At 42.7% G+C, this 15,957-nt stretch overlaps 1 protein-coding gene and 2 non-coding genes across 5 annotated transcripts in view; 2 read left to right on the top strand and 1 right to left on the bottom strand.

Annotated features, from left to right (window-relative positions):
• The first annotated feature begins 4,037 nt into the window (after nt 1-4,037).
• Nucleotides 4,038-15,957, top strand: part of tex14 (testis expressed 14, intercellular bridge forming factor) — a 73,254-nt gene continuing 61,334 nt past the window's right edge. For all 3 annotated transcript variants that reach the window (XM_078422680.1, XM_078422683.1, XM_078422684.1), the window contains exons 1-2: nt 4,038-4,169; nt 7,392-7,528. In XM_078422680.1, the coding sequence (XP_078278806.1) occupies nt 7,393-7,528 (136 nt within the window). In that variant the 5' untranslated portion in view covers nt 4,038-4,169; nt 7,392. The remainder of the gene's footprint in view (nt 4,170-7,391; nt 7,529-15,957) is intronic.
• Nucleotides 9,683-9,754, bottom strand: trnah-gug (transfer RNA histidin (anticodon GUG)). Its single transcript has one exon. It is a non-coding gene; the product is annotated as a tRNA-His (tRNA).
• trnah-gug (transfer RNA histidin (anticodon GUG)) lies at nt 14,899-14,970 on the top strand. The gene has a single exon. It is a non-coding gene; the product is annotated as a tRNA-His (tRNA).

Below are 15,957 nucleotides of genomic sequence, written 5' to 3'. Positions count from 1 at the left end.
GCACAGTCTTTTGAATCCCTTAATATTCAGAAATCCAGCAAACTCCAAGTTAAAAGGACTCTATGACTGAACATGGCTGGTGGAATCAGGGGATATGGGGAGAAGTTGGCTACAGGTTACTGATTGTGGATGATCACCCATGATCACAATGAATGGCAGTGCTGGCTCGAAGGGCTGAATGGCCTCTTCCTGCACCTATTTTCTATGTTTCTGACATCCACATCCCTCCATAGTGGAGAATTCAAAAGGTTCACTACCATCTGAGTGAAGAAAGCTCTCCTCATGGTCCTAAACAGTCTATCTTTTATTCTGATACCGTGGTTCCTAGTTCTAGATTCTTCATTGCATCCGGTCTATTAAACCCTCCAAAATGTTTGTACGGTACCTAGCCCTTGCTCTCACTGGGGTTGATGTGGTGACCAGAATGAAGTTACCTGTCTAGACACTGGAAATGCTAAAGGATTTGGGTCCCTTCCCAGAGGGTTTTGGTGAATGGTTGTTTCTCAAACTGGAGATGAATAGTGGCAATTGGACTTTGGGCCATTGCTTTTGATCTAGATTAAAGATCTAGACCTGAGAGGTCAATCCACACTTGCTGAATTTGTGATTGACTCAAAAGCTGTCGATATTGTGAACCACAAAGAAAATTGATAATTTGCAGCAGAATTTAAACAGGCTTGAGGAATGGGCAGGTGATATCATCAGTTTTATTTAAATGCATCATTTTCACACAACCCTTAATCAAATAGATAATGAGTTTTTAAACACACATTCCAATGGTCTTTTCTCGCCCTGAGTTGTCCTGGTTTTTTCTCACCCTGATATGTCGTGGTCTTTCCTTCCCTGATTTGGCCTGGTCTTTTCTCGCCTCCAGCTCTCTCCCCACCCCCACCCCCACCCCCACCCCCCCACCTACTTTCAGTCTGAAGAAGGATCCTGACCCATCACCTATCCTTTTTCTCCAGAGTTGCTGCCTGACCCGCTGAGTTATTCCATCGTGTTGTATCTATTGTTATCCTAAACTGTGGCATTTGTTTGTGGTGGGGACACTTGGTTCAAGCACACCTTACAACATGTGTACTGGACTTTATAGCATGCCAGTTTGCAGACTCCAGTTGACCAGCAGGTCTCAGGCTGATCAGAAAGCATCTTTTATTGCACTGATGAATGTATGGACACCAAAAATGTATTAAGATTTTCCAGAGGTTTTTGATTTGTTCATGTTTTTCATTAAAAATAAAGTTTACTTTGAAATAAACTGGTGATATTTTCCTCAGAGTGCAAGCCGGGGATCAACCCTTATAGAACAGAATGCTGTGTTATGCAGCTGTTCAGGACAAACGCTGACAAATACCTACTATGTCACCCTAGTCCTCCCTGGCTAAGATGCTTTCTTGAGGCAACTGACTTATTACTTGTAAAGCCATCACAAGGACAGTGTCCCAATACGTTGACCATACATAAGAGGTCTAATGGGACAGCCTTTTCACCACAAATTAAGCAGACCTGGTGCTTGTTTGAAATCTTTAGTGATAAGACATTCTGCCAAACTCCTTCTCTCCCCACCACCACAATCAGTCTGAAGAAGTGTCCCGATCCAAAACGTCATCTATCCATGTTCTCTTGGGGCACTGCCTGACCTGCTGAGTTACCCCAAGCTTTTTGTGTCTTTTTTTGTAAACTAGCATCTGCAGTTCCTTGTTGAAATGATTCTGAAAATCTGCTTGGGGAAGCATCCCACAGGATCTACCATCCTTTCCCTGCAGGGCTCCAATTACTTTTTTCAGAAACTGCTGCCTCACCGCATCAAAGACCCTGGTTCAATCCTGATCTTGGGTGTAGTCTGTGTGGAGTTTATACATTCACCTTGTGATAACCTGGATTCCTCCAGGTGTTTAAGTTTTGTATATTATTTGGCTACAGTAAATTACCCCTAATGAATCTGGGGGAGTTAAAGACAATGTGGGGAGAATTAACAAAGGGACTAAGGTAGGGTTAATGTAAAAATGGGTAGTTTGTTGTTGCTGTGGACTCCTAAGGGCCTATTTCTCTACATATCTAAGATTCCAATTGGTATGTAATCAAAGATGACACAAGAAACCAGACGCTGAAATCTTGAGCAAAACACAAACTGCTGGGACTGACTGGGTCAGGCAGCACCTGTAGAGGGAATGTGCAGATGACATTTTAGATCAGGGCCCTTGTTCAGACTGCAGAAGAGTATGAAGAAGGGTCCCGACCCATAATGTTCTGTCCTCAAATGCTCTCTGACCCGCTAAGTTCCTCCAGCCCTTTATATTTTCTTGTAATTAAAGGTGTTCTTTTGGATAACGTTATATACTAGGACACATAATGCAGAACAGTCAAAGTAAAAGGAACATGAGGAAACAACATGGACAGACCCATCCTAATACTGGGAACCTCAATACAACGTGACACTTGGTATTTACCCAACCAGGATCCACTCACAATTTCATACAGCCACACCTGAATGCAACCACTAGAATGATAACCATACAAGGAATTACAGATGCGGGTCCTTGTGCAATACACAAAGTACTGGAGTAACTCAGCATCACTGGACGTTTTGTGTTAGGACCTGTCTTCACACTCATCACATTTCTCCCATGCCAAGATATTTTCTCGAGAAAGGTGGACAACTGACTCATTTGCTCTCAATCTTATTAGGAGTAATAACCCAGAAGCTTGGAGCAAAGATTTGGAAACAGGGGGTTCGAATCGTAGCGTGGGAATTTTTGAATAAACTTGGAATTAAAAAAAGTAGTCCGTGTAATGGTGACCATGAAAAAAAAAATCTGTTTGGAAACTTTAAACGGTCATTTATATCCTATGTGGCTTGTACACTCCAGCCCCACTGGATGTCCTCTGAAATGACAAAATAAACCACTCAGATAGCCAGTCGCTTACGGGAATGCGCTTCGACCCTCGGCTGTTTATGGGAACGCGCCCCGCCCTCGATCATTACGGGAGCGCGCACCCGGCCTCGGCCGCGTACGGGAGCGCGCATCTGGCCTCAACGAGTTACGGTAGAGCGCAGTTATAAGGAATTACAGGTGCTGTTTACAAAAAAAGACACAAAATACTGAAATACCTCAGCGGGTCCGGCAGCAACTCAGAAGAACAGGGCAGGTGGCATTTGTGCAGAAAGGAACTGCAGATATTGGTTTACACCGAAGATAGACAAAATGCTGGAGTAGTTCATTGTGTCAGGCAGCATCCCTGGAGAAAATAAAATAAACAGGTGACGTTTCTAGTCGAGACCTTTCTTCAGACCAAGGTGACGTCTGCGTGTCTAACCTGCTGAGTTTCTTTAACTTACCCGTGTACTCCACTCAGTTCTTGCAGCATTCCCATCTGTCGGTTCAGTTACACATCACATAATTTTGTCTCAGAAGGATACATTTTCCGTAAGTTCGTTCATACATGGAGGAACTGCTAACTGAAATTTTCCAACTCCAGAGGATTACCACAGTCCAGTAGGGAGTATCGGCCACAGACGTAGCGACGATGAGAGGGTCTCACAGCAATGATTGGAGTCGCACTGACAGACGTTCCTCTTGCCAGTCTGAAGAAGGGTTTCGACCCGAAACGTCACCTATTTCTTTTCTCCAGGGATGCTGCCTGACCCAATGAACTACTCCAGCATTTTGTGTCTATCTTCGGTGTAAACCAGCATCTGCAGTTCCTTTCTGCACAAATGCCGCCTACCCTGTTCTTCGGAGTTGCTGTCGGACCCGCTGAGTTATTTCAGTATTTTGTGTCCTTTTTTGGTAAACAACACCTGTAATTCCTTATTACTGCGCGCTACCGTAGCTCGTTGAGTTACTCCAGCTTTTTGTGTCTACCTTCGTTTTAAACCAGCATCTGCAGTTCCTTCCAACACATTATTCCTCTTGCACAGGTTATTGGGTCTGCTGGTCCACTTACACAGTGTATCATTTAGGCTGAGTGGGACACGAGGCAGCGCTGCGGTGGGGCCGCCAGGGGGCGCCAGGGGCCGCCAGGGCACGTGGTCCCGTGGTCCCAACGCCCGCGCGCCTCGAACTGCCGGGGCTCGCGCGGCCCGCAGCGCCGTTGCCCGGGGTGGCCGGTTGTAGAAAAAAGGTTTAGATAATAAAACAGGACAACGCAGAGGGGCGAGTGGAGAGGTAAAGCGAATAATTAACAGGATAATAAATACCAGCATTAACATCCAATAACTTCACGGACCCGCACTTTGCAGCGTTCATACCTCGAACGGGATAGGGCACAAAATGGCGCTCGACCCCATGATGGTAGCTCAGGACCAGAGAGTAATTGAAGTGGCTGTAAACGTCGAGCTTTTCCATGCCCCGAGGTGACAAGTAACCTTATGCAGTCGTAAGGTGGCTGTAAACGTCGAGCTTTTCCATGCCCCGAGGTGACAAGTAACCTTATGCAGCCGTCCCGTGCAGGCCTGGGTATGGAGGACAATAACATACGGGTTATTTGCTACTAGGGTACAGTCAGTAAAACTCAAGACTTCTTCCGGTGATTGAGACCATAATTCACGTTTGGACAGGCAATGTATGATAGTTTTGTCTCTTGCTTCCCAAGTGCTGAGATGGTAATGAAGTGTTTCCCTTTTCTGGCTAGTGTAGAGTTGACCACTGTGCCTCTTGGTAAATGGAATCCACACTGAAGCATCTAGAAGCATTTCGAACATGTCCACAAGAAGAAGGCAATTGAGGAGTACTTGGCAATGGCTTTCCCTGGGTCAGTTAATAGAGACCCCCTGTAGTTACCATGGTCGAACTTGTCTCATTGAAGATGATTACAATCGTACAATAAAACTCCTCAAATGTTGCTGTCTACAAAAAAAACATCTCCATCTTATGCATACTTCATCATAGTAAGAAAGCCATAGTAGTAACTACCAGGTCTGCAATGGAACCATTCCTAATCAGGACTATGTCATAGGCCTAATACTTTTCTCAATCTTTCTTGCAGCAGTGTTATGCATATATCCCTTCGAACAAACATATGGCGGAATGAAACTAATCTTTAGAACTCATAGGCTCCAATACAGGTTTGTAGGTTAATTGGCTGGGTAAATGTAAAAAAAAAAATTGTCCCTAGTGGGTGTAGGATAGTGTTAATGTGCGGGGATCGCTGGGCGGCACGGACTTGGAGGGCCGAAAAGGCCTGTTTCCGGCTGTATATATATGATATGATATGATATGAAACTGTTCAGCTTACAACCATTCCATTCGAGAACCACGGTTATCTAAACTTCAGTAATCGATCTGCAGTACACTCAGAATTTTTATAATTCTCTACCCTGGAGGCTCAGTCATTGAGTTCATCCAAACCAGAGATCGATAAATTTCTTGATAAGAAAGGAGCCAATATATATGAGGAAAGTGCGGGTAAATTCTGAGGTTCGAGATCTGTCATATTCTTGATGAATATTAAAGGTTAGGATAGATACTTCTAATTTTTATGTTCCTATATCCCTTATCTACTGACTTTTACAGCATTTTCTATTTTCATTTAAGATCATTAAAATCTGCTGTGCTGTATTTTGTATTTTTAATTGTTATCCCACCACTAAACACATCAACAATCAGAGGACATGAATTTAAGATGAGAGGAGAAAGGTTTAATAGGAATCTGAGGGGCAACTTGGTATATGGAACGAGCTGCGAGAGGAGATATATAAGCTTGCAGCCCAGTGGTATGAAAAAAAAATGTCGCCTGGGCAGCTTGCAACCCAGTGGTATGAACATTGACTTCTCCAACTTTAGATAGTTCCTCTGTCCCTCTCTTCCCCTCCCCTTCCCAGATCTCCCACTGTCTTCCTGTCTCCACCTGTATCCTTCCTTTGTCCCGTCCCCCTGACATCAGTCTGAAGAAGGGTCTCGACCCGAAACGTCACCCATTCCTTCTCTCCCGAGATGCTGCCTGACCTGCTGAGTTACTCCAGCATTTTGTGAATAAATGCCAGAGGAGATAGTTGAGGCAGGTACTAACTCATCATTTAAAAGATATTTGGACAGGTACATGGATAGGAAAGGATATAGGCCAAACACAGGCAGGTGGGACTCGTGAAGATGGGGCCACTTTAGCCAGAGGTAGGTGAATCTGTGGAATTCATTGCCAAAGATGACTGGAGTACGTCATTAAGTATTTTTAAAACAGAAATTGATAGATTCTTGATTAGTAAAGGTGTCCGATTACGGGGAGAATACAGGAGAATGGTATTGAGAGGGAAAAATAGATCAGCCATGATTGAATGAATGGTGGAGTAGATTTATTTCTGTTCCCATGTTTTATGGTCTTATCTACTCAACAAAGTGGAAAAATATCAGGTTCCCATAACTATTCCTTTACATCTGCACTCTCACCCAGTTCCTTTTTGAATCTCCCGTATTTTACTTTCCCCTTTTCTCTCTATTTTTTACTTCTTAAAATGTATTAGAAACATAGAAAATAGATGCAGGAGTAGGCCATTGGCCCTTTGTGCCAGCACGACCATTCAATATGTTCATGGCTGATCATCCAGAAATCAGACACAAAGACCATAAAACACGGGAAAATAAATAAATCTACCCCACCATTCATTCAATCATGGCTGATCTATTTTTCCCTCTCAATACCATTCTCCTGTATTCTCCCCGTAATCGGACACCTTTACTAATCAAGAATCTATCAATCTCTGTTTTAAAAATACTTAATGACGTACTCCACAGTCATCTGTGGCAATGAATTCCCATATCCATTGATTCTGTTAGTCCTTAGAGCTATCTCTCTCTTGAAAACATCCAGTGAATTGGCCTCCACTGCCTTCTGTGGCAGAAAATTCCACAGATTCACAACTCTGGGCGAAATAGTTTTTCCTCATCTCAGTCATAAATGGCCTACTACCCCTTATTCTTAAACTGTGACTCCTGGTTCTGGACTCCCCCAACATCGGGAACATTTTTCCAGCATCTAGCCTGTCTAATCCCTTAAGAATTTTATATGTTTCTATAAGATCCCCCCTCACCCTTCTAAATTCCAGTGAATGGAGGCCCAGTCGATCCATTCTTTCATCACATGTCAGTCCCTCCATCCCGGGAATTAACCTGGTGAAACTACGCTGCACTCCCTCAATAGCAAGAATTACATCTGATTTTTTTAGATGTGATGAAAAGTCATCGATCTGAAACATTAACTATATTTTCCCTCTGTAGATACCTTCCTTAATCGCCGAGTACCTCACATTTTTATTTTTATTTCAGAGTTTCAGCATTTGTACGATTTGCCTTGCAACATTTTCTTTTTAGAATTGTTAGACTAATTCTAGAAGTCAAACAATGATTATATATCAACTGTAGGCTAATTCTTACACTATGCTTCACTTATTTTAGGATGTCACATCTGGTACCACTCCCTGTGCCCTGCCCTGTACAACTTGGAACAATGAAGGCTGATGCCCCAGGGTCAGAGTTGCATCAGTTTGTGAGAGAGGGCAGTCACACCAAGGTGAAAAAAATTCTAAAGAAAGGTGGGGATCTTATATTTAAGAGTTTTGTATTAGGTTATTTTTGGACTTTGGATTTGCTGCATACATTTATTTAACTTTATTGTTAAGAAAGACATGGCCGAGAATAGGTTGTCCTGTAAATCTTTATATCCTTGTAAGTAATAATTCTGAATTATCTCCATGTGATCAAATTATAGAATTATACTATGCATATGACAGAAATGAACTGTTTGTAGTTTGTACTCTTGATATTGTCCCACTAAAAGTAGTGAAGTTGCTTCTGCTTCAATATGCACACCTTTAACTTTAAATCTTTGTCAAACACAAAATCCAGTTTTTTAAAGTAATTTATAGACTATTGGTATATTACTGGTATAAACGCAAAATTAATGTTGTCACTTGGCAATAAAAATGCCATTGCAAAAACTCAGAAATTAAAATGGAAAATTATAGGAATACTCTGCAGGTTGGGGAGCATTTATGGAGGGCCAGCAAAGCGGCAGAGTATGCAATGCTACTGCCTCACAGTTGTAGCTGCCCGTGTAGAGTTTGTGCATTCTCCCTGTTATTACTTCACAGTACAGTAAACCCTCGCTTTAACGGACCTTTTCATAACGGATTTTGGTTATAACGGACGGACCGCCGCTCCTGCTCACAGGCGCACCAGCAAGCCCTTCTTCATCCACAGCAGTGTCCAATTGACGCGGCTGTTGTCTAGCTCCCATTGTAACCCTTGGGGCCATCACTTAATCCACTTGCCCCTCTCCACTGCTGCCTCCTCCTCTTTTTCCCGTCACTTTGTTCACTCTGCCGCTCTCTCATCCACCGTCGCCTTTTCCCAATGCTCTGTTCACTCTACCTCTCCCCAGCCCCCCCTCCACCACCGCCTCCTCCTCCCGTTGTTTCGTCCACTCAGTTATAGTGGACAATCGGCAATATTGGACACCCTACCATCCCCCTCCCCCCATGGTCTGTTATAAAAAGGGTAAGAGGGTTTGTTCAATTTCCCCCACAAAGTACTGGTTTATAGGTTAACTGTAAATTACCCCTAATGTATAGGGAAATAGATACAAGGAAATAAGTGGGTATCATTTAAAAAAATACTGCAGTTACTGGATATCTAAAATAAAACAGAAAACCCTGAAAATATTTTGCTGGTCAGGCTGTATCTCTGGCAAGACAGTAGCCATTTTGTTTTCTTCCCTGATAACAAGATGTGTTTCCTAATAATCATTTCCATTAATATTCAAGTTATTGATCAAAAGTTGAACAAGACGGTTGTTCACCATATACATACCATAGGAAGATAGAAAAATAGGTGCAGAATTGGCTATTTTGCTTTTTTGAGCCTGTCCTGTCATTCATGACTTACCCAATATCGAAATACCGTATTCCTGCTATATCCTCTGTACCTTAATGCCTTTTGTATCTAGAAATCTATCTGTCTGCCTCTTGAATGTATGAAGCAACATGGCTGCCACAAACTTCTACAGTGTAAAATCCACAGCTTCACACCTTCTGCATGAAGATGTTTCTCGTCATCTTGCAAAATATCCTACTCCATATCTTAAAACTGTGATGCCTGCTGTTGGAAATATCTTTCATGCATAATGTAACTAAGGGGTAATTTACTAATTAACCTATTACCAGCTCTTTGGAACGTGGGGTAGTAACTGGAGTACTGAGGAAACCCGTGCAGTAACAGGGAGAATGTGCAAACTCCACACAGGCAGCTCGAACTGTGAGGTGGCAGCACTGCATGCTATGTCAGAATTGTGTACATTCCAATTAATTCTCCTCTCCTACTTCCAAACTCCAGTGAAAGTTATGATAGTTATGATTGTTGTGCAGAACTTTAGACTTTAGAGATACAGCTTGGACAGGCCCTTCGGCCCACCAAGTCCATGCCACCAGCGATCACCTCATACAGTAGCACTACCCTACATACAAGGGACAATTTACAATTTACAGAAGCCAATTAACCTACAAACCGGTACGTCTTTGGAGTGTGGGAGGAAACCGGAGCACCTGGAGAAAACCCATGTGGTCACAGGGAGAAGGTACTAACTCCGTACAGTACACTCGTAGTTAGGATCAAACTCTGAGTGGCAGCAACTCTACCATTGTACCATCCCTAAAAATTAAGCCCATTGCCGTGTCATTGCTGATCCGCAATGCCGTGACTCGGATTCGAACCGAGGTTGCTGCGGCCACAACGCAGAGTACTAACCACTATACGATCACGGCAAGCTACATGGGCACTGATTTTCTATGAAACAAAGCTGTGCTAACTATCTCTGATCAGTTCTTGCCTATTCAAATGTTGGTGTATCCTTTTCCTCAAAATCCCCGTTGGTAACTTAGCACTAATGTCAGACTTACTGGTCTATTATAGAACAGTACAGCACAGGAACAGGCACTTCAAGTTAAAAATAATCTCCTCTGCCTGCTTGTGATAATGGCCTTTCTCATTCTACCCTCCACAAACTTGAGATCAATCATTCAAATTCACAAGGTTTATGATTTTATCAAAACTTCTAATTCTGTTGCCTTCCACCCTGTAATATTCATGCTGAACATTTCAACGGTGCTTTGCTTAAAATTCCCGCTCTTATTTTCAAATTGGTCCATGACCTCGCTCACCCTTTCTCAAATTCTCTTGACATGAGGACAAATGTTATTCAGTAGGTGGTTGTGTTGTGGAATACAATATCAGGAGTAAGATTGAAGACAAATTTAGTTGTAGTGTTCAAAATGCAGTTGGGAAGTATCTGAAATGAAAGAATTTGCAGATCAAAGGCAAGACAGCAGGGAGTCTGACCAACTGAATTGCTTATATATAGAGCCACTATGAATTCAACAGACTGAATTGCCTCCATTCTGTAACCATCTGTAATCCTGATATTCTCCAGGCATTAATCCTAGCAACTTCCTAAATTCATTGGAATTTAGAAGAATGAGAGGGGATCTTATAGAAACATATAAAATGCTTAACGGATTGGACAGGCTAGATGCATGAAAAATGTTCCCGATGTTGGGGCAGTCCAGAACAAAGGGTCACAGTTTAATAATAAGGGGTAGGCCATTTAGGACTGAGATGAGGAAAAACATCTTCACCCAGAGAGTTGTGATTCTGTGGAATTCTCTGCCACAGAAGGCAGTGGAGGCCAATTCACTGGATGTTTTCAAGAGAGAGTTAGATATAGCTCTTAGAACTAACAGAATCAAGGAATATTGGGAGAAAGCAGGAACGGAGTACTGATTTTGTATGATCAGCCATGATCATATTGAATTGTGGTGCTGGCTCATCTCAGTCCGAAATGGCCTACCCCTTATTCTTAAACTGTGACCCCTGGTTCTGGACTCCCCCAACATTGGGAACATTTTTCTGCATCTAGCCTGTCTAATCCCTTAAGAATTTTATGTTTCTATAAGATCCCCTCTCATCCTTCTAAATTCCAGTCGACCCATTCTTCCATCATATGTCAGTCCCGCCATCCCGAGAATCAACTTACGCTGCACTCCCTCAATAGCAAGAATGTCCTTCCTCAAATTAGGAGACCGAAACTGCACACAATACTCTAGGTGTGGTCTCGCCAGGGCCCTGTACAACTGCAGCAGCACCTCCTTACTCCGATTCTCAAATCCTCTCGCTATGAAGGCCAACATGCCATTTGCTTTCTTCTCTGCCTGCTGTACCTGCATGCTTACTTTCAGTGACTGATGTACAAGGACACCCAGGTCTCGTTGCACCTCCCCTTTTCCTAATCTGACACCATTCAGATAATAATCTGCCTTCTTGTTCTGCCACCAAAGTGGATAACCTCACATTTATCCACATTATACTGCATCTGCCATACATCTGCCCACTCACCCATCCTATCACCCTGCAGCCTCATGGCATCATCCTCACAGTTCACACTGCCACCCAGCGTTGTGTCATTCGCAAATTTGGAGATGTTACATTTAATTCCCTCGTCTAAATTGTTTATATATATTGTAAATAACAGATCCCAGCACTGAGCCTTGCGGCACCCCACGAGTCACTGCCTGCCATTCTGAAAAGGACCCGTTAATTCCTAATCTTTGAGGTTCCGCTTTTTAACATCTTCTAGATCCCAAAAATTGTTTATAGTACCTCAGCCTTCCATTTACCGATGTAGATATCAATGTGGACCACAGTTATAGTTAAGATACTACAATTTTCTCACTGTCTCCATCCTGTGCAGCTGAGCCATATCTGCTTCTGGCTCTGGCTGCACTCCCCTAAAGCTCCATGGCTCATATCAATATCCAATTGAATAAATCTGTCAGTGATTAAGGTGGATCCTGGGGATCACCTATTCTGCACACTCATAAACTATGGCACATTAATCTTATTAAGTGTGCTATCATGAAGCTCTCGACCTTTCAGATCTGTTGCCGTGACTGCAGCTGCCACTCTACTCTGAAACCCAGAGTTCAAACTGCTTGAGTCCCTTTTTGCAGTTTTGGAGTGTGTTTCTGTCCCGAGGAAAAGCCCACTGTTGCCCATGTGACAGAAGATACACATTCTTAAAGCAAGATATATAATCAATTGTAATGTCAAGTCAAGTCAAGTCAATTTTATTTGTATAGCACATTTAAAAACAACCCACGTTGACCAAAGTGCTGCACATCTGATTAGGAAAAAAAAAAAGAAACAACATCAAAATCACAAACGACATTCTCCTCTCCTCCGACGCTGGCAACCTCAACATCCTCATCCTACTTGACCTCAGCGCCGCCTTTGACACCATAAATCACTCCATTCTCCTCACCCGACTTGAAACCTCCCTTAACATCACCGGCACAGCCCTATCCTGGTTTAAATCTTACCTCTCTGACAGACACCAGTTCATCTCCATTAACAACTGTAAATCCCCCACCGCTCCCCTCCCCCAAGGTGTCCCCCAAGGCTCAGTCCTTGGCCCCCTCCTCTTCATCCTCTACCTGTTCCCCCTTGGTCAATTAATCCGCCGTCATGGTCTCAACTTCCACTGCTTCGCCGATGATATCCAGCTCCTCATCTCCACCAAGTCAATCTCCTCCACCACACACTCTACACTGACAAACTGCATTACTGAAATAAAATCTTGGCTTCAATCAAACTTCCTCAAACTCAATTGCAACAAATCTGAAATCATCATCATTGGTCCAAAAATGCTCACCAAATCCACCCAAAACTTCATCCTCAACATTGATGGTCTCCCAGTATCCACCTCACCTCACATCCGGAATCTTGGAATCATCCTTGATCAAACCCTCTCCTTCGACAAACACATCAAACACATCACAAAGACAGCCTTCTTCCACCTCAAAAACATTGCCCGTCTCCGTCCATCCCTCTCCTCCACAGCTGCAGAAACCCTCATCCACGCCTTCATCACCTCCCGTCTGGACTACTGCAACAGCCTCCTCTATGGCGCACCCTCAAAAATCATCAATAAACTTCAATACATTCAAAACTCCGCTGCCCGTCTACTCACACACACCTCGATCCGTGACCATATCACCCCCGTCCTTTATAAACTCCACTGGCTCCCCATCCCCCAGAGAATCCAGTACAAAATCCTCCTCATAACCTACAAAGCCCTCCATAACCTGGCCCCATCCTACCTGACCGACCTCCTCCACAGGCACACTCCCACCTGCACCCTCCGCTCTGCCGCTGCCAATCTCCTATCCCCCCACATCCGGACTAAACTCAGATCCTGGGGGGACAGGGCTTTCTCCATCGCTGCTCCCACCCTATGGAACTCACTACCCCAAACCGTTAGAGACTCCCCCACACTCACCACATTCAAAACATCGCTGAAGTCTCACCTGTTCAGTACTGCCTTCAACCACTGAAGGTCACCTCACCTACTGTCTCCTTTCTCTGTTCATTTATTTATTTACTTATTTATCTATTTATTAATTTCCCTATGTTCTCAAAATCTCTGTAAAGCGTCTTTGAGTATATGAAAAGCGCTATATAAATAAAATGTATTATTATTATTATTATACAGTGGCAGGCAGCCAAACACAACGGCGCGGCCATCTTGAACAAAATGTTTAACTAAAGCAGTTATTTAATAAATCAAATCACTGACAGGGTTGACTCAGATATGCTGTGAGCATGCTTCATTTAGCAAACCACATGTTTTTGTAATAAAATCAAAGAAACTGCAAATGCTGGAAATGAGGATTAGACTTGAAAGATTGCAAAATACTCTTTTTGTCATTGCACAGACGCTGCATGACCTGCTTGGTGTTTCCAGTATTTTATGTTTTTATTTCTGCCTTGTTCTGTCTACAAGCTGGACATGTGGATTCTGTCTCCATCCTGTGTGCTGTGCTTAGAGACAATCACATCATTGCAACTTGGTCAAATACTCGTTTTTTCAACCCTTGGTATTTTTCCAACGATAAGCAAGCACAACTGCAGGAAGGGTGGCTCTGCCTGTATGTTTTGTCATTTTTATGGGCAGAATAAAAAGCAAAATAAAGTGCTAGAAATACTAATTGGGACAGGCAGCATCCGTGGAGAGAGAAAAATATGGATAGCGATTCAGGTTGATGACTCTTAGAACCGTTATGTAAAGCGTAAATTTGCTTGCTTCCTCCTCCTCCCTCCCTTCACCCCCCCACAATTACAAATTGAAGTATCAGTCTGAAGAAAGGTCCGGACCAGAAATGTCACATCCATGTTCTCCAGGGATGCTGCCTGACCCGCTGAGTTCTCAAGCGCTTTGTGCCTGTTATTACATATTCATACACAGACTTTCCACTCACCAATGAAAAGCGAACCAGCACCGAATGGAAGTCTCATTCGTGAACCCGAATGATTCAATTCAAAAGGGTTTTATTTGCAGGGGGAGCCAAGTGCCAAGATGTCCTTTCTCTTTTGCAGGGCACAATAAGAAAATAAGTTGAAATGTTATTAATTTATTTTTACATATCTTAATGTTGGAGCTTTTAGTTAAAGACTGAGTAACTTCTTGTGGTTTTAAGAGGTTGGCGATCCATCCCGGAGCATTTTTTTAAATGAACAAAATGATCAAACTTTCAAACTTTGAAAATCAGTTATTTTCATCGAGACGTTGCAGAAACCAGTTGCTTTATTTTATAAATAGTGCAAACAAATCATCTGTGCTGCATGCTTCCTACCACGGATTGTGTGGGGACAAATAATCTATCGAGTTTGTTGCCACTCATCGGTGCTTTTATTCGGTGCAATGTTTCCGCTCACAATCTGTTGGTTTCGTTTCATTTTCACGTGTTTCTGTAAAAAAAAAATCCTGATTACAGAAACGAGAAAAAAAGTAAAGTTGGATTATACTGCGTTTAAGGCTAATTTAACGCATTGTTCGTCAGCGCCCATGTAGCTCGCCGTGATCGTATAGTGGTTAGTACTCTGCGTTGTGGCCGCAGCAACCTCGGTTCGAATCCGAGTCACGGCATTGCGGATTAGCAATGACACGGCAATGGGCTTGATTTTTGAATCCTAGTCACGGCATTGCGGATTAGCAAGAACACGGCTTCATTTTTTAAAATCATCTGATTTTTAATTGTGAAATTTATTATAAACAGAAAATATCACCATTCTTTTATTTCAGTAATAATGTAGAATACACCATTTTTTTTTTGCTGTTATGCGTGAGTTTAGCTGGTTTCTTAATCCCTGCCTTGATAAATTAGTACTTGCCAATGCTGTTGAAAAATAATATTTCTAACGAGCTCACATCTAACGAGTCAATTTTATCAAGAGCCATGCATGTCATGATGAATCATGGAATCTTATATGAATATTAGGACCAGAACTCAGCCATCTGGCCCTCCTTCATTTGTCAAAATCATGGCTGATCTTCCACCTAACTAATTTTCCAGCACTCGACCAATATCCGTTAATTCCCTTAACCCAATGAAACTCTGCTATGTTAATATTCGGGAATTACTACTACTGTTCAGCATCTGTTCACTTAGTTCTGTTTCCCATGGTGCCTTGACTGAAAACGTGGTAGTATTGTGTACAACATCAAAGGCAGTGACAGATTGCACAGGATATAAACAGTGGAGGAATGGGCATAGGCATCGCAGCTGATGTTTAACGCTGATAAATTTGATGCGTAGGAAGAATGAGAACACGCAATATAAGATGAAAGATACTATTTTAAAAGGGATGCATGACCAGAGGAATGTGCGAATATTAGCAGAGCATGTTGAGAAAGCTATTAATAAAACATACACAATTCTGGGCTTTCCCAGTCGAGACAGAGAGTTTAAAATCAAGCAATACACAGTGAACCTTTTCAAAACACTAGCCTGGCCTCAACTGGTTTCCTTTCAAAGATATGATCATTGGTAACACCTAATTACTGTGTTCATATAAAATTCCATGATTCATCAAAGCATGGCTCATTAAATAATTGACAGCTGTAAATTGGCAT

This window comes from Rhinoraja longicauda, chromosome 26 (genome assembly GCF_053455715.1).
Source record: "Rhinoraja longicauda isolate Sanriku21f chromosome 26, sRhiLon1.1, whole genome shotgun sequence".
Taxonomy (NCBI): domain Eukaryota; kingdom Metazoa; phylum Chordata; class Chondrichthyes; order Rajiformes; family Arhynchobatidae; genus Rhinoraja; species Rhinoraja longicauda.
This window is presented reverse-complemented; position numbering and strand designations above follow the sequence as displayed.